General features: G+C 37.6%; 1 protein-coding gene across 2 annotated transcripts; it reads left to right on the forward strand.

Moving 5' to 3' along the window:
* Positions 1-23: 23 nt before the first annotated feature.
* LOC142613821 (protein SPIRRIG-like) lies at positions 24-25,274 on the forward strand. 2 transcript variants are annotated; one of them, XM_075786331.1, is made up of 20 exons: positions 24-820; positions 4,087-4,156; positions 4,271-4,356; positions 4,792-4,927; positions 5,016-5,072; positions 5,374-5,550; positions 7,318-7,509; positions 7,645-7,710; positions 10,112-10,226; positions 10,418-11,595; positions 11,876-12,575; positions 12,658-12,760; positions 12,863-13,977; positions 14,114-15,764; positions 15,937-16,108; positions 16,196-18,999; positions 20,624-20,932; positions 21,241-21,547; positions 21,902-22,048; positions 23,504-25,274. In XM_075786331.1, the coding sequence occupies exons 1-20, from the start codon at positions 603-605 to the stop codon at positions 24,677-24,679; spliced, it is 10,779 nt and encodes a 3,592-aa protein (XP_075642446.1). In that variant the 5' UTR covers positions 24-602; the 3' UTR covers positions 24,680-25,274. The 2 variants fall into 2 exon arrangements, with proteins under 2 accessions (XP_075642446.1, XP_075642445.1); XM_075786330.1 differs by having other exon boundaries at positions 15,937-18,999.

The raw sequence follows: 25,274 nt of genomic DNA on the forward strand, positions 1-25,274 counted from the left end.
ATACTTTGTAGATAGATAGAGAGAGAGAGAGAGGAAGGATATTATACATATTAGAGCGAGAAACAAGGCGCGGTGAGGCCGTCCGAAACCAAATCACAAAGCCACAGAGACAACAATAACAAAGACATTGTAGAGAGAGAAGCTCTTTGTTTTTAAAAAAAAATTTATTTTTCTCTCTATCTCAAATTTCAATTTCCTTTCATTTCCTTTTCCTTCCTTTCCGTTTATCTTCAACGAAAGTTCGCTACTCCGCGTTTCCGTTCATTTCTCCTCCTTACTCGGAAAAGAAACAAAACCCAAAAAAAAAAAAAAAAACATTTTCCGTAAATTCGAAAAATACAAATCAGTAAGAGAAAAAAATAAATAAATTTGAAACTCGTAGATCTCGCCGCCAGCTGATTTCGATTTTTTTTTTCAAATTGAACACATTTGATTTTTTTTTTGCAGCTGGTTGTTTTGTTATATGTAATTTAAAATTTATTAATTTTGGATTTCGAAAATTTTTGGAGCTGGAAGGAGAGGGAGAGAGAGATCCTTCTGGATTGTTCTGGAAGGGTTTCGGATCTGAAAATCGAATCGGCGGATGAGAGAGAGAGGCGCACATGTTTCAGAGATCGAAAGGGAAGAAAACGATGAAATGGGGTACATTGCTTAAGGATATCAAAGAGAAGGTCGGTTTAACTCAATCTCCATCGTCTGCTACTTCTTCTTCTTCATCTCCATCGGCTGCTTCGTCTTCGTCGTCGTCGGCGGCGGGAGCTGGTGGTGGTGATGATCACAATGCTCGGTGGCGAGACCCCTCGTTGTCGTCTCCTTCGAGGTTCGATTCTCTATCTCTATCTCTCTCTTTCTCTCTTTGATTTTTTTGGTTAATTCGGATTTGATTTTTGATGAAATGGTGTTTAGTTTTAGAGCTGCATTGCGTTGATCGTGTTGAATTTTCTGATGTGTTGGTTTTGAGGCTTTATATGGTGAAAACTAGTTAGGTTTTTATGGTTGAGAATTAATAAGGAGAGTGAATTTTATGCGTGTGTGTGTGTGTGTGTGTTTTTTGAAGTCATTTGGTGGTTTTTGTGATTTTTTCTGAGTAGGTGAGCTCTTGTTTGAATACTTAGTGACTAAAAGCAAGGTGAGTTTGATGCTTGATTAACTGTTAGATAGGCCGATGAGTTCAAGACACACTGGGCGCTTGCGTGTGAACTATTGAATGGGTAAATAGATTCGAGTTCCGTAGATTTTGTGATTTTATATAGGCCTCTTGGATGCTGATGGTGTTGTTCAAGACACACTTTAGAAGGAGCATTGGTATTCTTTAGGATTAAAGTTAGCTGGTGGACTCATTTCCTATCCGTTTATATGGTTAATAGTTGGTAGTGACTACATTCTACGATTTCATCCTTTAACTTCCAACAACTCAATAAGGTTCTGCTCTGTAAAATGGAACTGGTTTTGAATTTTATGCTGTTGGCATGTTCGCGTCTTCTGAAATCCGTGTTTTTTTTTATCTTCAATGAAATTTCTTTTCTATGCGATGGCTCTAGGCTGGGTTTTAGCCATTTGTATATCACCATCTATTGGGATATATTTCAATAGTTGATAATGCTGCTACTCATCTGCTGAAATCGTGTTGATTGACTTAGAACTAATATCCCTATACAAATGGGGTGTGTTTTAAAAAAGAAAGAGGTATCAGCTTGGCTGGTTGATGTGATCAAGAAGAGTATGTAGGATGGTTCTGTGCAAGAAATTGGTCATTTGGAGGATGTGAAAGTGAACTTTTCCCATATAATAAGCCTTTTTTTGTGTGTGTGTGTGTGTGTGTGGGGGTGGGGGGAGACTGGCGTCCATCTCATATCAGTATTTGTTGGTTTGGGTGCCCCTCTAGGTTATAATACAAGGTATCAGCTTTGGCTAGCAATTGTTTGTAGAAAACACATTTTAATTTGATAGTGAAATGTCAAGGGTATTGCAGTCAATGTTGGTTGAGTTGAGTTGAATTGTATGATGGTGGCACATTTAAGGCAAACTATAATTCGTTTTTTTTATTTTAAATATTACATTTTTCGGATGATGGGGCTATTAGAATATGTAACATGGACTTTTGTTTGTAGATAGTGAGAAATTTTACCTGATGACGTGGGAGAAACTCATTAGTGATTGTTGGATACATCTTACATTGATTACTTGTAAACAAAAGGCCAACTGAAGTTACTGGACTACCATCCTCTATGTCCAAGTGGTATCTCTTCCCTGTTGCAAGGGTGAGGTCTAGGGTTTCACTCATGGAGGGGAGGGAAAAGAGAGGGCTATTTCCCATTATGTGACCTACTGTGATTCGCCTAATAAAATATTACCAATTGTTCTAAAAGTTAAGCCGTTAGGAGGAGGTGAATTTAATCATTTAACCATTATTCAAACTCTCTCCTTCACGTGTGGGCCCTTAATCCCCCTTAAAAGGTGGGGCCAACATGCGGGATTTTTAAGTTAGAGTCTGAGACAAGGCTTGAACTCAAGAATCAATATTACTTGCTCTGATACCATGATTAAATCTTACCTTTTGTTCCAAAAGCTTAAACTGTTAGGAAATAATGAATTTAATTTTTTAACCATTATTCTAACATCACCAAAGGAAGAGATTTACATGTTTATTAATGGAGATCAAAATGAATGAATTGGAGAAGAGACTCTTGGAGTGTTGTGTGATAATCAAATTCCAATAAAATTCAAATGAAAACTTTATAATAAGATTATATCATTGAGGTTGCTTAATAATATGGCATTGAAAGTTGATCTTTGTAATTTAAGAGTTTGATGTACTGCTACCAATGTACACCCCTGGTGTACCTGGATTTTTGATTAATACAATTCCATTATTTGAGATGAGAGTGTTGAGATGGATTAGTGGTATCCAAAGTTAAAGAGAGAGAGAAAAAAAAAAATCTGCCTGTGTGATGTTGAAAGCTTTAGAAATAGCACCTATTGAGATGCATGAGATAAATATAGTGGTTTGGTTGTGTGTAATATAGAGTCAAAACTGTCCTAGTAAGACAGATTTGTTGGGTGAAGACTCTACCAGAATATATATATATTTTGATAATCAACTCTACTAGAATAAGAGTAATGCCAAAGGAATGTGAGTTGAGGCCATGAGAAATGAAATGATGGTATGATATATAATGAAAAATATGGCTGTACAAGGAATAAAATACTTGAATATGTCTATGGAATTACAAGGATAAGTCAAAATGTTATAAATTTTCTTACTTTTTTATTTTTTGGATAAGTATAAATTATCTTACTCTCTATGTGGCCTCATTTGGATTTTGGAAAAGGAGAATTCTTCAACCAAAACAACCTAACAAGAGTTTTCGTTTATCTCTCAATAAAGCATTCTTTTCAAGAAAACTTAATGGTTAACTGGCTTTGTTCCCATATAGGTGGTCTTGGGATCAAATCCTTAGACATGCTTGAGTATGGAGGAATTGGATTCATTGGGGTCATTTGGCCTAAAAGGAAATGTATTCCATCCAAGAATAATTATTTCATTCACTATCAAATTTCTTCAGTATATTCCCGATTCAGATGTGTCTAGTGTTGAATCATTTCAATGTTAGGGTGGCTAAGTATCAGGTTTCAGTAAAATGCTTCACCCTCTGCATATCTGATGACATAGGATATAATCATTCCCCCCCCCACACCCATCCCCACAAAAAAAAGGTGGTCTAATCATAAGGTTATACTTGTCCAGCTGTTCTTATGACTGTATATTGATTATTATGGTGAACTTAATTCATAATATGTGGCTTTTGGTTGTCAATACTGTTCATTTGTATCTTCTTGCTGTTAGATGTACCCTAAACATAATAATTTTTTGGTATGGGTAACCTTCCACTTTCACTCTTCGTCCACTTGAGGTATGGATTGAAGAAAAAAGTGGTTAAAAATAGAGCTATTTTCTAATTTTTTTGATTGTTTAGTATTTTAATATGCTGTCAAACACCAGGATGACATTTTCACATGTGAAATCAGAGGAAACATAATATCCTTGACATTCTTTTTTATTTCTCTTTTCTACTATGAAAGCAGAGATCAACATGAACTGGAATTGGACTTCAAGAGATATTGGGAAGAGTTTCGGTCATCTGGCTCGGAAAAGGTTGCCTGTCTATAAATTTGTCTATGTTTCTGCTACTCTTCTATTTTCCATCTTTCTAGCTTTTTATACTTGAACTGAAATTATTTAATAATGGGTTTTTCATCATCTGTGCAGGAGAAAGAAGCAGCCTTGAATTTGACTATAGATGTTTTTTGTAGATTAGTCAAGCAGCATACTAATGTAGCTCAGTTACTTACCATGTATGCATACACTTCCACCTTATTTAATTTTCTGTATTTCACCTATCATTCTTTTATGCAATCATATAGCTCTAGCCCAATTGTGCCTCCTCTTCTTCCCCTTGTAAGAACAAGGTGAAAGGTGAGGTCATGGGTTTAAGAACCACTAGGTGGGTATGTAACTTATGGATGAGAAAATGTCATACATACTTTATTCACCAATAAAAGATAATTTTCCTTGAATCTACCATGGATTACGGTTTTATTCTCTGGAATATGGTATTTGCTCTACTGATAAAAAAAAAAAGGTATTTGCTCTAATAGTTCACACAAAAAGTGGGTCTAATTTCTTATTTTCAAGTGACTGGACAACTTTGGGGCTCTTTTCTCTGATTATGTGTACTCTTTTTTATATTGAGCTTGTTAACTGACTTTGAAAGTTTGAATGAATCACAGGTTAGTTGAAACACACATTTTCTCTTTTGTTGTGGGAAGAGCATTTGTAACAGATATTGAAAAGTTAAAAATCATCAGCCAAACAAGGTCCTTGGATGTGGCTAAGGTGTTAAAGTTTTTTTCAGAAGTCACAAAGGTTTGTCTGTCACATGTCTGTTTCAGAATGCTGATTATTTTCCCAGTGATTGGTTTCTTTATTTCATGTTATCTATACTTTTGTGCAGGATGGAATCAGTCCTGGTTCAAATTTATTAACTGCAATTGAGATCCTTGTATCTGGGGTATATTTCCTGAATCTTTGTTAGATTAAAATAATCATTATTGTGGAGGTTTTACTTCATATTTGTTTTCCATATCATGAATATTTGTATTCTGTTTTGTTAGATGGTGTGGTCTCTAATGATATTCTCCTAGTTTTTTTTTGACTGAGGATATTCTCTAAGTTTTGAAGCTGATTACCATGCATTGAATAGTAAAAAATGATTGTTTGGATAATACATAGATGTGCATGCGTTAGGCATTCCTGTCTTATGTCTATTTGATCCCTTTGTTAAGCTTTTTGAACAATTTTCATGGATGCAGCCTGTTGATAAGCAATCTCTCCTTGATTCGGGCATATTATGCTGTCTCATTCATATACTCAATGCCCTTCTGGATCCTTCAGAGACCAGTCAAACGCAAAAGCCTGCTGATCATGAAGGACTACCGCCAGCAGTAAAAGATTATGATAGTGGTGTTGGGCAAGTCCGCCGGCTTGAGGTATCTCTCTCTCTCGCACATACACACACATGCATATTTCTATGGATGTTAGGTTTAAGTTACACTTGCTCTTAACTTTTAACAAAAGCTAGCTGCATAATAGGTTTACATTAGATTAAAATTTTGTCCATCTCACTATTAGATCAAATCTTATTTACATACTTATCATTCACACCAAATTTATATACATTGGATCTCATTTACTATCAAATCCATAAATACATGCATTTAAAAAACATAAAATATTTGAAAATTTGAACAATTTATGGATGAGATTGTTCTGAATGTCTGATTTTCTTGATATTTGATGAGCAGGATGGGTATGGGGGGGAACCTATAATCCAATGTTAGGTTTGGCAAAATCATAGCCAATAAAAAGATTCTGGATAGTGTAACATTAACTTAAAGTTAATTCAAATGTAGTTTGAACTTAACTCTATATGCATAGGTCAACCTTATTTATGCTTATAAAAATCACCTTGTTATTGGTAAATAGAATAACAAGACCCATCATCCCCTGAATCTTATTCAATATGTGAAGTTTAGAGAAATCAGCTCATTACTTTTCAGTTGAAGTTTCATTTATATGTCAATATTCTAATAAGCTCAAATGGTGGCACCTCCTTCCTTTGTATGAGTACGATGGAGGATGAGGTTGTGGATTTTGAGATCCATTGGATGTGTGTATAACTTACAAATAAACAAAATAAAATGTTTGACCATTCATAATGTTAAATACAATTTGGTAATCCATAATTTTTAATTGAATATTTGCCTCATATTTTGTTCATAAATTATGTTCTATACTGCTTCCTAAGTAATTCTAAAATAACCATGTGCGTGGATATATTCATTAGCAACCTAGGAATTGGTCTTTCCTAAATAATTGTTGCATGTGCTCTAAACCCTCTTTATCCTCAGCACATGATTTGGTACCCATGCCAATATTTCTTTCCTTCTCGAAAATTAATTAGCTGAAATATGTTCCTTTCCCTAATCTTGGGACACATTGCTTTATGTCATCAATTTATGTCACTGTTTTGTTTCTCTATGCACTTATTGTGGAGTAGTTTGTTCCCTTAATGTTTAGAATCAAATCACTTCCTAAATGACCAGATCCAGTGAAAATATAAGAAACTTCCTTTGGTGACATATTGCATTTGCAGATTCTAACAATAAGGAGCTAAATTTATTACTTTAAAAATTTTTGTACTTGAGTTGATCTGTGATAAAAAAGCACTTGCAGAGTGTACAATCCTTGCTGAAGGTTTCCTTCTACTGAATGCATCAAATCTAATCTCCCTCTCTCTCTCTCTCTCTCTCTCTCTCTATATATATATATATATATATGTACTTCTGCAGTTCTGCTAAAAATATTACATTTTACGTATTGATTAATGAACTTTTAACTTTACTAAATAGCGGATTAACACCTCTGTGTGGCCTTAGTGCCCATTTGGTAACTCTTTTTGAAACCACACATTTTTAAACTTCACTTTTTTTCTTGTTACAACCTTTTCACACAACCCCATTATGAAAAAGCTGATAAATAAGCTGTACCGAACAGGCACTTAGTCCAAACCTATTAAGCATGTACTTCACTAACTGCTGAATAAATGGGACATTGCCAGAGGTAGTGACATGCACCTTGGTTCTTTTAAATTTAATTTGGGTCTGTGTCTTGCTGTATTACTCATGATGTTTGTTCTTGAGAAACTTATGATGGTAAAAATCTGGTAAACAATTGACTAATCCTTATTCATACAGGTAGAGGGAAGTGTTGTGCATGTCATGAAAGCATTGGCAAGCCACCCTTCAGCAGCACAGAGTTTGATTGAAGATGAGTCACTTCAGTTGCTCTTTGAGATGGTTGCCAATGGGTCTTTGACAGTCTTTGTTCGATTCAAGGAAGGACTTGTTCCGCTACACAGCATACAGCTTCATAGACATGCTATGCTGGTAAATGAACTGTACATGTCCTGCTATATATTCAGTCAGAGTAACATAGAAAGATTACCTGCACTAACAAGTTCAAATAAGCTTTATGACTTGATAGTTGAATTATGCCATTTTTATTTTCAATCATTGTAACAGATACTTCGTCTTCTTCTGGTCAATGACAATGGTAGCACAGCCAAATATATTCGCAAGCATCATCTGGTATGCCATTATTGCTAATATTCTTGATGCATTTATTTGGTATAAAAGCTTTGTGGGACTTGAGTGAACTCTCTCTTCACCTCTAACTCCCCCCCTCCTCATATTTTGGATGATGCAAAGTCACTGGTTATACATGTGTGTATGCATGTGCACATTGTTTTTTTTGGTTCTGTAAGTTTTGACCTTTCGTTCAGGAATTTGCATTCAGCAGATGGTTTAAAGCTCTTTTTTTTTAGTTGGGTGGTGTGGGGGGCAACGATTTTAAAATTTCAACTTTACTTCCATTATATTGATAGGAAATTCTTGAAAATAAGTACAATGTTCAATGATCATTCTACTATGTATTTCCAAACTATGTTATTTATGATTTTTTTTGTTGTTGCTAAATTCAATTAAGCGATCATTCTACTATGTATTTCCAAACTATGTTATTTATGATTTTTTTTTTGTTGCTAAATTAAATTAAGCGATCATTCTACTATGTATTTCCAAACTATGTTATTTATGATTTTTTTTGTTGTTGCTAAATTCAATTAAGCGATCATTCTACTATGTATTTCCAAACTATGTTATTTATGATTTTTTTTTTTGTTGCTAAATTCAATTAAGCGATCATTCTACTATGTATTTCCAAACTATGTTATTTATGATTTTTTTTTTGTTGCTAAATTAAATTAAGCAACCAATAATACCATTGTGTACTATAATGTTAGCAACACACATGCTAGTGATCCACAATTTTGGATTGCTTGTTATTTTTGGCTCTCTCTGAAATTTTTATTTCCTCTTTTTTTTTAAGTGTAATGCCTCTATCAATTGTTTTGTATTTATTGAAGAAATATGGTTGTGTTTACTTGTCACATTTTCAGTTCTCATCCTGGGACAAAGTGCGTGCTACGTACTTTTTCATGTTTGCCTAACTATAACAATCCATGCTTTGAATTACATTGTTTACTGCCGTTATTTATATGCCTCAATTAGTGAAAGCTATATTGACCTGGGGGATGAGGCCGTTACTCTAAGAGCCTTGGACACCCATGTTAAGCCAAAAAAAAGGTGAAAGGATCAAATATTGCAAAGGGATTTCTTATGGGGGGATTCCAAGACACTTTTGGTGGGATGGGATAAGGTGTGTGCACTTCTGGAAAATGGTGGGTTAGGAGTAAGGAAATTAGCTACTTTTGATAAAGCCTTACTAGGGAAATAGCTATGGTGGTTTGGGTTTCAGAAGACAAGGCTTTGGAGAAGGGTTGTAGCTCTAAAGTTTGGGGAAGAATGGGGGGATGGACCTCCAAGCTAGATAGAGGAGTACATGGATGTGGTTTGTGGAGAAGCATCCGAATGGGTTGGGAGGTTTTTAGTAAAAATATTCAGTTTGAGGTAGGAGTGGGGGATAGAGTGAAGCTTTGGATAGATCAATGGTGTGGGGATTCTCCACTTCAATTGACCTTTCCGGTTGTGTATGGGATTGCCTCCAATAAAGAGGCATCAATGGCCTCTTCTCTTGAATGGGTAGGGATAGTAGAATGGAGAAGCTGGGATGTCCGTTTTATTTGGAGACCAAATGATTGGGAAATGAGTGTTATGGATGAATTTCTCTGTACTTTGGGTTCTAATTTACCTCCAACTGAGAATGGAGACCGTATGCGATGGAAGTTGACAAAGAATGAGGATTTTGATATCCGATTGTTTTATAATAAGTTAAGAGATCCATTGCCCATTATCTTTCCTTGGAAAGGTGTTTGGAAGGTTAAGGCCCCTTGGCGTGTTTCTTTTTTTGTATGAACTACTGTATGGGGTAAGGCTTACTGGTTGTGGAGTTTGGTGTTTAGATCATTTGGGATTGCATGGGTCTTGCCAAGATCAGTTGTGGATACTCTCTTTGGTTGGTGGACTTGGCTTGAAAAGCATTCGTCTAGCATTTGGAATTTAGCTCCGCTGTGCTTAATGTGGTGTCTTTGGAGGGAAGGAAATTGGAGGACGTTTGAGGACATGGAAAGTTCCGATGACCAGCTATTGGCTTCTTTCAGTGGCTTCCTTTTTGACTGGTCTAGGGCTTGGGGACTCACCTCTAGTGATTCTCTACTTATGTTTCTTAGCTCACTCCTTTGTGATTAGTATCTTTTCTTTCTGTTTTTTATCGTCTTTCTCTGTATTTTTTTAACTCTGCATGAGGTAGTGTTCTTGAATATACATCTTTATTACTTATCCAAAAAAAAAAAAAAAGCCTCTTTGGCTTATGCCTCTGATGTCAAGGCATGCTCATGGGAAATACCTTTGGGTCATAGCTTCTTCCAACCAGGACTTTTTCTTTCTTTATTGAATTATGTTTATAATAGTCTGTTTGGCTTCTTTATACTATGAAATATTTCACTAGCTTATATGCCATTTTCATGTGCAGATAAAAGTTCTTTTAATGGCGGTTAAAGATTTCAATCCTGACAGTGGCGATTCTGCCTATACTATAGGCATTGTGGACTTGTTACTTGAATGTGTGGAATTGTCATATAAACCTGGTAATTCACACGTTGTGTTTCTTTTGTGGCTTGTAAAAAAGCAATTGATAAGGGTTTTGATGATGCATTAAAATATTTTGATCTTACAATCTGAACTTCTTTATTGGTTGTTCTGGTTATATTATTTTTACAGATATAAATTTGTTTAGTGTTCTGTATTGGGGCTTATTAAATGCAATTTTGGTTTGTAGAGGCCAGTGGTGTCAGGCTCAGGGAGGATATACATAATGCACATGGTTATCAATTCCTTGTGCAGTTTGCCTTAACTCTTTCCAGAATTCCCGAAGGTCAGGGCTTCCTGTCTATTTATTCCCAATCTTCTGACCGAAACTTTGCTTCAGATGGTTCCCTTGCACTGGTTGAAGTAGAGAGACTGGATTCCACAGGAAAAGAGGACCCCTTGCCCCAACATCTTTCGCTTACACTCTCTAGGTTGCTTGATGTTCTTGTTAATTTAGCTCTGACTGGTCCAAAGGAATATAAAGGATCTTCTGGTGGCAAAGGTTCTAAGTCTTCTCATACCAAGACTGGTGGCCATAGCAGAAGCCGTACATCATCTTCTGACCGCATTGCTGATGAAGTTTGGGACAAGGACAATAATAAAGTTAAAGACCTTGAAGCAGTCCAGATGCTGCAAGACATTTTCCTCAAAGCAAACAGCAGGGAATTGCAGGCAGAAGTGTTAAATAGAATGTTTAAAATATTCTCAAGTCATCTTGAGAACTACAAGCTGTGTCAGCAGTTACGTACTGTTCCACTTTTAATCCTAAATATGGCTGATTTTCCTCCATCTTTTCAAGAGATAATCTTGAAAATTCTTGAATATGCTGTGACTGTTGTGAATTGCGTTCCTGAGCAAGAATTGCTTTCACTTTGCTGCTTATTGCAGCAACCAATTACTTCAGAATTAAAGCAGACAATACTTGCTTTTTTTGTAAAGCTTTTATCCTTTGACCAACAGTACAAAAAAGTCCTGCGAGAAGTTGGTGTGCTGGAAGTTCTGTTAGATGATCTGAAGCAGCACAAGCATTTTTTGGGTCCAGACCAACATATTGGTAATTTTAATCAGTCTGATATAAAATCTGGCTCAAGCAACTTCAAGAAACATTTGGACAGTAAGGATGTAATTATTACTTCGCCAAAGCTAATGGATTCTGGTTCGGGGAAGTGTCCTATATTTGAAGTTGATGGTACAGTTTCTGTTGCATGGGATTGTATGGTATCTTTATTAAAGAAAGCTGAAAACAATCAGGCGTCATTCCGTTCAGCTAATGGTGTAACAACTGTTCTACCTTTTCTTGTGTCTGATATACATCGCCCAGGAGTTCTGAGGATATTGTCATGTTTGATCATTGAAGATGCAACACAGGTTTGTGAAATCCTAGATTTACACTGTTTGTCAGCTTCAAAATTCGGATAGATTTACTTGTTAGAATTATTCTTAATTTACTTGTAAAATTCTTTTCTAATCCATAAGTTTTTTTCCCCCCTCAATGAAAACTGGTGGGCTCAAGATGAGCGCTCAAATATTATAATGAATGTGATAGCAACCATTTATGTTCTTCAGTGTAAATTATAAGTCACATAATTGTGCTATATTTTTTGTACTCAATATCATCAAGATGTTACTAAGCTCTCATTTTGACCAGGCTCATCCTGAAGAATTAGGTGCAATTGTTGAAATTCTAAAAAGTGGAATGGTTACCAGTGTTTCGGGATCTCAATACAGGCTTCATAATGATGCAAAATGTGACACTATGGGAATCCTGTGGCGCATTCTGGGAGTAAATAATTCTGCTCAGCGGGTCTTTGGTGAAGCCACTGGGTTTTCTCTTCTGCTCACCACACTTCATAGTTTCCAAAGTGATGGAGAGCACATTGATCAATCTTCTTTAGAGGTTTACATCAAGGTGTTTACATACTTGTTGCGGGTAGTGACTGCTGGAGTTTGTGATAATGCTGTTAATAGAACAAAATTGCATACAATTATATCATCCCAAACTTTCTTTGATCTTCTATCTGAGTCAGGCTTACTTTGTGTGGAGTGTGAAAAGCAAGTCATACAGTTGTTGCTGGAGCTTGCTCTTGAAATTGTGCTTCCACCATTCTTGGCCTCAGAGAGTGCCATGTCATCTGATGTGCTTAAAAATGAGTCATCAAGTTTTCTTTTAATGACTCCATCAGGTTCATTTCATCCTGATAAGGAACGGGTCTATAATGCTGGTGCTGTTAGAGTTCTTATCCGTTCATTGTTGCTCTTTACTCCCAAGGTGCAGCTAGAAGTGCTAAGTCTTATTGATAAGCTTGCTCGTGCTGGCTCCTTCAATCAGGAAACCCTTACCTCAATAGGTGCGAAATAGAACATTCAGTGTATTTGTTTTACTTTGCTTGAATAGTAACTAGTTTCTTATTATTTGCTTTGTATATTTAGGTTGTGTTGAACTTTTACTAGAGACAATTCATCCCTTTCTTTTGGGATCATCTCCATTGCTCTCTTATGCTTTGAAGATTGTGGAAGTTCTTGGGGCATATAGGTAAGAATTATGGTCATGTCATGAAATAAATTTATCTGTTCATCCCTGTTTGCATTATGTGTCCTTATTTTCAAATAACAAGATTTGTACTTTTGGTAATAGATTATTGGCATCAGAACTCCGAATGCTTATTAGATATGTTCTGCAAATGAGGCTGAAGAATTCTGGTCATATACTTGTTGAAATGATGGAGAAATTGATTCTCATGGAAGATATGGCTTCAGAAAATGTTTCTCTGGCGCCGTTTGTGGAGATGGATATGAGCAAGACTGGCCATGCTTCTGTTCAGGTTTCTCTAGGAGAAAGATCATGGCCTCCAGCAGCTGGTTATTCGTTTGTTTGTTGGTTTCAGTTTCGAAATTTTTTGAAATCACAAGTAAAGGAAACAGAACCGTCCAGAGCTGGCCCTGCTAAGAGGAGGAATGGCTCTTCTGCACAGCAACTTGAGCGCCATATTCTTCGGATATTTTCTGTTGGTGCAGCAAATAATGAAAGCACATTCTATGCTGAACTTTATCTTCAGGAGGATGGTGTTCTAACTCTTGCAACAAGCAACTCTTGCTCCTTGTCTTTTTCTGGACTAGAACTTGAGGAAGGCAGGTGGCATCACCTTGCAGTTGTCCACAACAAACCAAATGCTCTTGCTGGGCTGTTTCAAGCTAGTGTTGCTTATGTGTATCTTAATGGAAAGCTGAGACACACAGGAAAGCTAGGTTACTCTCCATCTCCAATTGGAAAACCTTTGCAGGTGACTATCGGGACTCCGGCTTCTTGTGCAAGAGTTAGTGACTTGACCTGGAAACTCCGCTCGTGCTTTCTTTTTGAGGAGGTGCTCACACCAGGTTGTATTTGTTTCATGTACATTCTTGGTAGAGGATATCGAGGGCTCTTCCAAGACACAGATCTTCTGCAATTTGTCCCTAACCAGGCTTGTGGTGGTGGAAGTATGGCCATCTTAGATTCATTAGAGGCGGACTTGACCTTGGCCTCAAATATGCAGAGGCTTGACAGTTCTGGCAAGCCAGGAGACTCCAAGGCAGATGGCAGTGGGGTTGTTTGGGATTTGGAGAGAATAGGAAACCTCTCTTTACAGCTCTCTGGAAAGAAACTTATATTTGCATTTGATGGGACGTGTACTGAATCCATTCGAGCATCAGGGACTATGTCAATGCTTAATCTAGTTGATCCTATGTCAGCAGCTGCTTCTCCTATTGGGGGTATGTGATCCAATTAACTCTTCACATCCTGTGAGCATCAAATTTATGGAATGAAAGTGGAGTCATGCATATTTTAAAGTATTTCCTTTGTTCTCTTTCTTTATTATCTCATTTATTGTTATTTTGGACTTTGTAGGTATACCGCGGTTTGGACGTCTTCATGGGGATATCTACGTCTGTAGACAATGTGTGATTGGTGATACCATCCACCCTGTGGGTGGGATGACTGTTGTCTTGGCCCTTATTGAAGCTGCTGAAACTAGGGATATGCTGCACATGGCCCTTACACTACTTGCCTGTGCACTTCATCAGAATTCCCATAATGTAAGAGAAATGCAAACATGCAGGGGATACCATTTGCTTGCTCTCTTTCTGCGTCGTAGAATGTCATTATTTGACATGCAATCTCTTGAGATATTTTTTCAAATTGCTGCATGCGAAGCTTCATTTTCTGAACCAAAGAAGTTGGAAAATACTCAAACTTCTGTGTCACCTGTTGCAACTGTTCAGGAAAGTAGTTTTGAGGATCTTAATTTATCAAAGTTCCGTGATGAATTTTCTTCAGTTGGATCTCATGGAGACATGGATGATTTTTCTGCCCCAAAAGATTCATTTAGTCATATTTCAGAGCTAGAAAATGGTGATATTACCGCTGAAACTTCAAATTGCATTGTGTTGTCAAACGCAGATATGGTTGAGCATGTCTTGTTGGATTGGACATTGTGGGTAACAGCCCCCGTTTCAATTCAAATTTCACTGCTGGCCTTTCTTGAGCATCTAGTGTCTATGCACTGGTACAGGAATCATAATCTTACAGTTCTGCGTCAAATTAATCTTGTTCAGCATTTACTTGTGACTCTGCAGCGGGGTGATGTTGAAGTTCCTGTTTTGGAAAAGTTGGTTGTATTGCTTGGGGTCATTTTAGAAGATGGTTTTCTGGCTTCTGAACTGGAGCATGTAGTTAGGTTTGTGGTTATGACATTTGATCCGCCTGAACTGACACCAAGGCGTCCAATCATGCGAGAGTCAATGGGGAAGCATGTAATTGTGAGGAACATGCTGCTGGAAATGCTTATTGACCTACAAGTAACCATCAAATCAGAAGAGTTGCTTGAGCAGTGGCATAAGATTGTTTCATCCAAACTAATTACATATTTTCTTGATGAAGCCGTCCACCCTACCAGTATGAGATGGATCATGACTCTTCTTGGTGTCTGTCTGTCTTCTTCACCTACCTTTTCTCTAAAATTTCGCACTAGTGGGGGTTATCAAGGTTTGGCTCGAGTGCTTCCAAGTTTCTATGATTCACCAGATATATACTACATTTTGTTCTGTCTGATATTTGGAAAGCCAGTTTATCCTAGATTGCCCGAAGTTCGCATGCTAGACTTTCATGCCCTTATGCCAAGTGATGGAAGTCATGTGGAATTGAAATTTGTGGAATTGTTGGAATCTGTGATTGCTATGGCTAAATCTACATTTGATAGGTTGAGCATGCAGTCAATGCTTGCCCACCAAACCGGTAATCTTTCCCAGGTTGGTGCCGGCCTTGTGGCAGAGCTCGTGGAGGAAAATGCAGACATGGCTGGAGAGCTTCAGGGTGAAGCACTGATGCATAAGACATATGCAGCACGCTTAATGGGCGGGGAAGCAGCAGCCCCTGCGGCAGCAACTTCAGTCCTGAGATTCTTGGTTGATCTGGCAAAAATGTGCCTCCCATTTTGTGCTGTCTGCAGAAGGGCTGAATTTCTTGAAAGCTGCATTGACCTTTATTTTTCTTGTGTTAGGTAAGACCTTTTAATTTTTTTAAATTTTTTTTATACTTTTAGCTGAAAATTTTTAAACCTAGGAATATGTGTTGCCTTTTTTTTTTTTGCCCAAAGGTTTTTGGAGATCTTTTATTTTAATTTCCCGAATCTAAGTAATTAATTTTCTTGTTTTTTGTTGTGTGTCTTATAGGGCTGCTTATGCTGTGAAGAGAGCAAAAGAACTCTCTGTTAAGACAGAAGATAAAAACTTGAATGATTCTGATGATAGTAGTAGCTCACAAAATACATTCACGAGCATGACTCATGAGCAGGAGCAGTCTGCTAAAACTTCAATTAGCCTTGGAAGCTTCCCTCAAGGGCAGGTAAGTACAAGTTCTGAAGATATGAATGTGCCTCCAAACTATATGGCTGATGATAAACCAGAAGTCAATGCATCTTCATCCCAACAGGAATTGAATAAATCAGTCCAAGAAGATGGCCAAGTTGCTCAGAGCTTAGATGGTGATATTGTTGACCAGATGTCTGCCACCTCTAGCACAAATGGATTTAGCTTCCGTGATGTTAAAGGCACTCTGGATTCCATTCAAGTGCCAGATTCTCAGAGTTCTGCATCTCTTACTATGCTTGATTCTCCGATTTTATCAGATAAATCTAATTCTAGACTCCCACTCACACCCTCTTCATCTCCAGTTCTTGCATTGACATCTTGGCTGGGAAGTGCTAGCCATAATGCACCCAAACCTGCCTTACTTGCCACTCCTTCCATGGAGTCCTCTGTGTCTGCTGGTGAACTTGATCCATCTTCAGACTTCAAGTCCAGTACTCAAGGGCCTTCTACTGCAAATTCCTTCTTTGCTGTCAGTCCAAAGCTTCTTCTTGAAATTGATGATTCTGGCTATGGTGGCGGTCCTTGTTCTGCTGGGGCAACTGCTGTTTTAGATTTCGTGGCAGAAGTTCTTTCTGATATTGTGACGGAGCAAATAAAAGCATCAGTGTCTATAGAAAGCATCTTGGAAAGTGTTCCTCTATATGTTGACGCAGAATGTGTGTTAGTCTTCCAGGGTTTGTGCCTTAGTAGACTGATGAACTTCCTTGAAAGGCGTCTCTTGCGTGATGATGAGGAAAATCAGAAAAAGCTGGACAAGAGTCGCTGGTCCTTGAACTTAGATGCATTATGCTGGATGATAGTGGATCGTGTATATATGGGTGCTTTTCCTCACCCTGCTGGTGTATTGAAAACTCTGGAGTTCTTGTTATCTATGTTGCAATTGGCAAACAAAGATGGACGAATTGAAGAAGTAGCTCCAACTGGAAAGGGTCTTTTATCAATTGCAAGAGGAAGCAGACAACTTGATGCTTATATTCATTCAATTCTTAAAAATACGAATCGTATGATATTGTACTGTTTTCTCCCATCATTCTTGATCACCATTGGAGAAGATTATCTTGTTTTGTGCTTGGGTCTGCTAAGTGAACCTAAGAAGAGATTATCCCCAAGTGTTTTGCAAGATGATTCAGGAACTGATATCTGCACGGTCTTACAGTTATTGGTTGCTCATAGACGGATTATATTTTGTCCCAGCAATATTGATACAGATCTAAATTGCTGTCTTTGTGTGAATTTAATATCTCTTCTCTGTGATCAAAGGCGAAATGTTCAGAATTTGGCAGTTGATGTTGTCAAATATCTCCTAGTGCATCGCAGGGCTGCACTAGAAGACTTGCTTGTTTCTAAACCAAACCAAGGACAGCAACTGGATGTACTACATGATGGGTTTGACAAATTATTGACTGGGCCATTACCTTACTTTTTTGAGTGGCTTCAGAGTAGCGAACATATTGTGAATAAAGTACTGGAGCAATGTGCTGCAATTATGTGGGTGCAGTATATTGCTGGATCAGCAAAATTTCCTGGTGTGAGAATTAAAGGCATGGAAGGTCGTCGTAAGAGGGAGATGGGAAGAAGATCTCGAGAAACTTCAAAATTGGACCTGAAACACTGGGAACAGGTAAATGAACGGAGATATGCACTGGAATTGGTTCGGGATGCAATGTCTACTGAGCTGAGAGTTGTCCGTCAAGATAAATACGGGTGGGTTCTTCATGCTGAAAGTGAGTGGCAAACCCTTCTCCAACAACTTGTACATGAGCGTGGAATATTCCCAATGCGTAAATCCGCTATGACTGAAGAGCCTGAATGGCAGCTTTGTCCCATTGAGGGTCCGTATAGGATGCGCAAAAAGCTTGAGCCATGCAAATTGAAAATTGATACCATCCAAAATGTTCTTGATGGCCAGTTTGAAGTAGGGCAAGCAGAGCTGTACAAAGGCAAACACGAGAGTGGACCTGATGCTTCTGATATTGATTCTGAATCATTTTTTCCCCTCCTGACCGATGGTGCCAGACACAATGAAATTGATGGTGAGCTGTATGATCAGTCATTTTTCAAAGAATCAGGTGATGTTAAAGATGAAGCTTCTGTTAGTAATGGATGGAATGATGACAGAGCTAGTAGTATGAATGAAGCAAGCCTGCATTCTGCCCTTGAATCTGGGGTCAAATCTAGTTCAGTTTCTCCTCCAATAGGAGAGAGCATACATGAAAGATCTGAACTAGGATCTCCAAGGCAATCCTCTTCTGCAAAAATTGATGATATCAAAGTTACCGAGGACAAACCAGATAAGGAACTGAATGATAATGGAGAATACCTAATCAGACCTTATCTGGAACCTCTTGAAAAGATACGATTCAGATACAACTGTGAACGGGTTGTAGGTCTTGACAAACATGATGGTATATTTCTGATAGGGGAACTCTGTTTATATGTAATTGAGAATTTCTATATTGATGACTCTGGGTGCATTTGCGAGAAGGAATGTGAAGATGAACTATCTGTTATTGATCAAGCTTTGGGTGTGAAGAAAGATGTTACTGGCAGTATGGATTTCCAGTCCAAATCAACTTCGTCTTGGGGCACAACAGTTAAGTCATGTGTTGGGGGAAGGGCATGGGCCTACAATGGTGGTGCATGGGGAAAGGAGAAAGTATGCACTAGTGGTAATCTACCTCACCCTTGGCATATGTGGAAGCTTAATAGTGTTCATGAGCTTTTGAAACGTGATTACCAGCTGCGTCCTGTTGCTGTTGAGATATTTAGCATGGATGGATGTAATGATCTGCTAGTGTTCCACAAAAAAGAGAGAGAAGAAGTTTTCAAACATCTAGTTGCCATGAATCTTCCTCGAAACAGCATGTACAAAATATACTCCCTACTGGCTCCTTTGTTTTTTCCTTGCGCTTTCTGTTTTTGTTTTATGGTAGCTTTGTGTTCCTGCTTATTTTCCATAAATCTTCCAGCCATTGATATCCCTGATGCTCTCAAATAATTGAAATGTGGCTTCTTTTACATGCATTTACATATTCCTTTTCTAATCTAATGTTTGAAGTATATTGTGCTTAACCTGATATTTATGAATCTCTGTGCTTTAACTGGTGGTCTATCTCTTTGAAGATGTATAGCATTTAAACTTAACAACAAAAAATGTTGGAGTTGATTATGTACATTTGTATGTAATACTGGATTCCATTTAGCCTTTTATTGGCATCATGGTGTTAAATGGTGATATAGGATAGTATGTTGGCTTCCTGCCAGGAGGCCATTCATGAGGTGACATTGAGTCCTGCTCTTAGTTCATTTCTTACAGGCTCTGGCATTCACATTTTATAGGTGCCATTACAATGGCACTTGACAAGTCCTGTTATATTTTATGTATGCTTGCTTCCTGATTCATTTTCTTTCATATGAATCAATCAACTGGTTTTCTCTAGGGCTCCCCGTGCGATATTTCCATAATTGAATGTAAACTGGTGATTTAAGGATGTGCTTTCCTCGCTTGTGTCAAGCTTTTGCTAATATGAAGTGCTTTATAGTGGTGGGTATTGGAATACACATCAATTGAAAGGGCAAATTAAGCCTAAATGATAGTTGAGCATTTTTGCTCTCATCCTGCGTTTATATGATTTAGCTGATTACAGTAGGAGAAAATATAAAATGATATTACTAGAATCTTTTATGGAGGTTTAGATCACCCTATGAATTATTCAGACCGCTTAGAATTGTGATCTGTCCGTGTCAAACACATAATCAGAAAATGTCTGAGGAGCATCATATTGAGTTTAAGCATAGGTATCCTTCTCCACATCATTCATACTAAAGTACTGCTATCCAAGCCACACCTCTTTTCTTCTTCCGAATTACTAACCAATCACAAACCTCCACCTTTTTTTTTTTGATTGGCGAGTTACATATACACACCCAGTGGGTCCTGAACCCACAACCTCACCTTCCATCCCATCATTGAGGGTGGAGGAAGTGTCAGTTGAACTATAGCTCATTGGCATCACAGACCATCACTTAAAGCGGAAACATGCATGAAATGATTTAACCATAAATGCTCTACTACTGTCTCCCAGTGTGCTTCATGATGTCAATTGAGATCTGCTTACCTGAATGATGGAAGGGTTGGTAATCTCTGGTCTACTTTCTGTAATCACCTCCGTTCTAGTGGTAGTTTATTGCACTTCTAAACATACAGTGATTCAATTGCAATGAAGAGGTAAACCTACTTGAGTTTATGGATTGCAATTCCCATGACTACTATTAAGAGTGGATCTGTTTGAATGTTCCTAGGGTTTCTATAAGCTTTAATAACCTTCTATTCTTTTTTTTTTTAATAATTTCACATTGTGGTTGGTGATATATATATATATATATATATTCATTCTTGAGTTACTTGTACTATAATGCTTATCATGCTTAGCTGCTTCTACCTTAATCCATGGTTTTTAACTTTCTACTTCTCTCCCTTGCCTGTCAGGTTGGACACAACCATTTCTGGATCAACAAAGCAAGAAAGCAATGAGGGTAGCCTCCTTTTTAGAATAGTGGCTAAATCCTTTTCAAAAAGGTGGCAAAATGGAGAAATTAGCAATTTTCAGTACCTAATGCATCTCAACACCTTGGCGGGACGTGGATACAGTGATCTTACCCAATATCCAGTGTTTCCATGGGTTCTTGCAGATTATGAGAGTGAAAATCTGGACTTGTCAGATCCAAAAACATTTCGTCGACTTGAAAAACCGATGGGTTGTCAGACACCTGAAGGGGAAGAGGAATTTAGGAAGAGGTCAGTTGTTTATAATATACAACTGTGATTTATATTCTCATTTATATTCATTGTTTCGTGGAGTTTTCTTTTTTAATTTTAAAAAATAATTTCCGTTTTCCCTATGTTATCAAAAAAACAAAAAACAAATTCTGTTTTCCAAGTTCTTGGCTTTATGGATAATTTTATTCTGCAGCACATCGCAGTGGCATTGTTTCCATTCTTTTGTGTTTGTGTTTGTGTTTGCAAGTCATTCAGATATTTTATTTCATATTATAGTATCTTCTGTTTTTTATTATATATTTTGAGATTTGTTTTTGCTATGTCAGATATGAGAGCTGGGATGATCCAGAGGTTCCAAAATTTCACTACGGTTCTCATTATTCTAGTGCTGGAATAGTGCTTTTCTATCTTCTACGCTTGCCACCATTCAGTACTGAGAATCAAAAGCTTCAGGGTGGCCAGTTTGACCATGCTGATCGGCTTTTCAACAGTGTTAGAGATACCTGGTTAAGTGCAGCTGGGAAGGGCAATACATCAGATGTGAAGGAATTGATTCCAGAATTTTTCTACATGCCCGAATTCCTCGAAAATCGATTCAATCTGGACTTGGGAGAGAAACAATCTGGAGAGAAGGTTGAATTTCTTCATTGGATAAATATTTGACTGCTATAATTCTTTGTTTTATGATCTGCTAGTTCACAGTGGACCCAAAATTTTCTTGTAGGGGCCTTGGTGCATATTTTATTGTTTCTGTTTTTGTGTTATATTGAATAATGCTAAGACTGTTGGCTGTCATATAATATTGGAAAGGCACCCCCTTGCAATAGATTAACTTTCAAATGGAACTGAATCACTTATTAACTTTGAGGGGGTGTCAGCCCAGTAGCCCAATTCTGGGTCCACTGCTGACTCCAAAAAAAAAAGGTCTTTCTAATGACCTTTTATGCCTTCTTTGAAATTTGATCATTATGGGTGTTTTTTTTCTAGGTTGGTGATGTTGTCCTACCTCCATGGGCCAAAGGCAGTGTAAGAGAGTTTATCAGGAAGCATAGGGAAGCACTGGAATCTGATTATATTTCAGAAAATTTGCATCATTGGATAGATCTCATCTTTGGATATAAGCAGAGAGGGAAGGTTGGTATTCAGATTCATTACCACTCATATTGCCATTAAATTAAGAGCTTAGTTGTTTTTATAAGGGTTTTTTTTTGCACATTATGACACACTGCAATTTCTGAAGTTATTAAATGACTTATTAATCTTTTTTTTTTTTTAATTTTATAAATGAATTTTAGTTCATGTGAGGTCTGTAATCATGTGTTAATAAATTCTTTCTACCAGATCTTGCAGCCTAATAATTAACCTCATCTAATTAAGTATCTTTAATTTTCCCCTTTCTAAATTCTTGTTGGAGTTTGCTTTTGTTCCTTGTTTGATTGCCAAGATATCATTTTTATATTATATTATATAATATATTTATACACACACACACACACACAAGTAAAAAATGTTGTGTACACAAGCTAGCTAAAATATTACAATCAAAACAAGCGATTCAATGAAATCTACAATAGAGCGAGCTTCATTAGAACTCAAGACACGAGACCATTCAATAGTGATCTAGTAAAAGATATCAGAAGGTATTTAAACCTTGTATCAATTGCTTTGCTTGCTTTTTGTAGAACCACTCAGACTTTAATGCTTGAATTAATTAAGATGGAACCCTTGATGAAAATATATTTGAGCTCTATTTGAGCCAGGGCTTTAATGTGATATAGTCTATCTATTCACTTTAGCAAAAAGAAAAAGGTAAAGGAAAAAGTGGATCTTTTCCCTAAATGCTATTTTTCAATAAATTTCTCTTAGGCCCCGTCCGTTTGGAGTGTAAATAGGGAGGATGGAAAACTAAGGGAGGAAAATAGGCATTTTTCACTGTCTGTTTGGAGAGAAAAGAAAGGGAGGATGGAAAACCGGGAGGAAAATTTTCCTCCCGGGCCCACAAAAATTTTCCTCCCAAATTGGGAGGAAAATGGTGGGGAGAAAACATTGGGATGGGGGCTTTTTAGTAAAAGCCCCCATCCCACCTGACGTGTTCTTTTTTTTTTTCAACGTTCTTAGGAATGTTCTTTTTTTATCTTTTTTTTTTATTTTTTTTCAATGTTACTGTTTGAACGTTCTTTTTTTTCTTTTTTCTTTTTCTTTTCTTTTCTTTTTTCAACGTTACTGTCTGAAAGTTTTTTTTTTCCAACATCTGAACGTTTTTTTTTTCAACATCTGGACGTTTTTTTTTTCATCTTACATGTAATAAGGGTATAATAGTCAATTTGTATAAATTACATTTTCCATCCTCCCACTTTTCCACCTCTCCAACCGAACACACAAGAGAGAAAACTAAATATTTTCCATCTTTCCACTTTTCCATCCTCTTTTAAGATCTCTGTAGGCCACATGCAAGATGGGTGGAAAATAAACTTCCTGCTCAACCGATATGCTAACCCCACTTTGAACTGATTTTCTATGGTTGTCATCTATTTCTGCTTTCCTTTTTGCTCTGCTTCCAATTCCTAATTTCCCTTGTAAAATTGACAGGCTGCTGAAGAAGCTGTGAATGTTTTCTATCATTACACATATGAAGGGAATGTGGACATAGACTCTGTTACAGATCCTGCCATGAAAGCCTCAATTTTAGCTCAAATTAATCACTTTGGGCAGACACCAAAGCAACTATTCTTCAAACCCCATGTGAAAAGGAGGGTTGATAGAAAGCTTCCTCCTCATCCTCTCAAGCATTCTGCCAATCTTGTTGCACATGAGATACGTAAAAGCACATCTTCCATAACCCAGATTGTTACTTTCCATGAAAAAATTCTTCTGGCAGGAACAAATAATTTACTTAAACCAAGAACATATACAAAATATGTTGCATGGGGGTTTGCAGACCGTAGCTTGAGATTTATGAACTATGATCAGGACAGACTTCTCTCTACACATGAAAATCTTCATGGTGGTGATCAGATTCAGTGTGCTGGTGTTAGTCATGATGGTCAGATTTTGGTTACTGGGGCTGATGATGGATTAGTTTCTGTATGGAGAATTAGTAAGTATGGGCCCCGTGCCTTATTGCGCTTGCAGTTGGAGAAGGCACTTTGTGCACACACAGGCAAAATCACATGCCTTCATGTTAGCCAGCCTTACATGCTCATTGTGAGTGGATCAGATGACTGCACCGTCATCATATGGGATCTCAGTGCCTTTGTTTTTGTTAGGCAGCTTCCTCAGTTCCCAGCACCAGTGTCTGCAATTTATGTAAATGACTTGAATGGGGAGATAGTAACAGCAGCTGGAATTCTGCTTGCCATTTGGAGCATCAATGGGGACTGTCTTTCAGTGGTTAACACATCCCAACTGCCCTCTGATTCTATTCTGTCAGTTACAAGTAGTACATTTTCGGATTGGCTGGACACTAACTGGTATGTGACTGGTCACCAGAGTGGGTCTGTTAAAGTGTGGCAAATGGTCCACTGCTCAAGCCAAGAGATTTCTCAAAGCAAGTCAACTAGCAATGGAATGGGCGGGTTAAATCTGGGTGATAAGGTGCCGGAGTACAGGTTGGTCCTGCACAAGGTGCTAAAGTCCCATAAGCATCCGGTTACTGCTCTTCACCTTAGTAGTGACCTGAAGCAATTACTGAGTGGGGATTCTGGCGGGCATTTAATTTCATGGACACTGCCAGATGATAGTTTGAAAGCGTCTAATCAGGGGTGATGACGGATGTTTATTGGTTGAGTGTGATAAATTAAGTTCTCCGATCAGTTCGAGTCCTCAAAATCCAAGAAGGGTTCTGGTAGTCCATCCGAAAGAAAAAAAACTGGACCATACATGGGAAATGAGAACATGACAACAGGGCTGGCCTGGGATTAAAAGTGGACACACAAGATTGACAAGGAGGATGAAACCTCTCATAAGCTTGTTATACATGTTGAAAACTTTACGAGCATGAGGCCTTCCAGAATGTATGTGGCTTGTAGGTCAAGCTTCTGTTTGAGAACAAAAGGTGGAAGGCCATGCTCTTGTTGTTTTTGGGTGACTGGTGGAGATTGCTTTCAGCAATGCACCAGAATATCAAGTCTACTGGTTTTTTGATGTAAATAGATAGATTAACCAATAGTGTGTAATGAAATTGTATAGCAGAAAATGTGCCAGCAAGGCGATGTTTGAAAATGATCGGCCGAGTATGGATGTGGGGCTGTTAATTGGTGAGTGTAATACTTTGGGCTGAATTTTTTGTTGCATAGTGTAATAGGGCAACTGCTGCCCATTTATTGTTCTAAAATTATAAAATACTCTCTCTCTGCCTCTC

This window comes from Castanea sativa, chromosome 10 (assembly GCF_040712315.1).
Source record: "Castanea sativa cultivar Marrone di Chiusa Pesio chromosome 10, ASM4071231v1".
NCBI lineage: Eukaryota > Viridiplantae > Streptophyta > Magnoliopsida > Fagales > Fagaceae > Castanea > Castanea sativa.

Excerpts from the sequence above, each read along its gene's own strand:
- LOC142613821 (XM_075786330.1), top strand. The coding sequence starts at position 603 with ATGTTTCAGAGATCGAAAGGGAAGAAAACGATGAAATGGGGTACATTG. Across the intron at positions 7,510-7,644 it reads TTCATAGACATGCTATGCTG|ATACTTCGTCTTCTTCTGGT; the intron begins GTAAATGAACTG and ends TCATTGTAACAG. Across the intron at positions 15,765-15,936 it reads CTTTATTTTTCTTGTGTTAG|GGCTGCTTATGCTGTGAAGA; the intron begins GTAAGACCTTTT and ends TGTGTCTTATAG.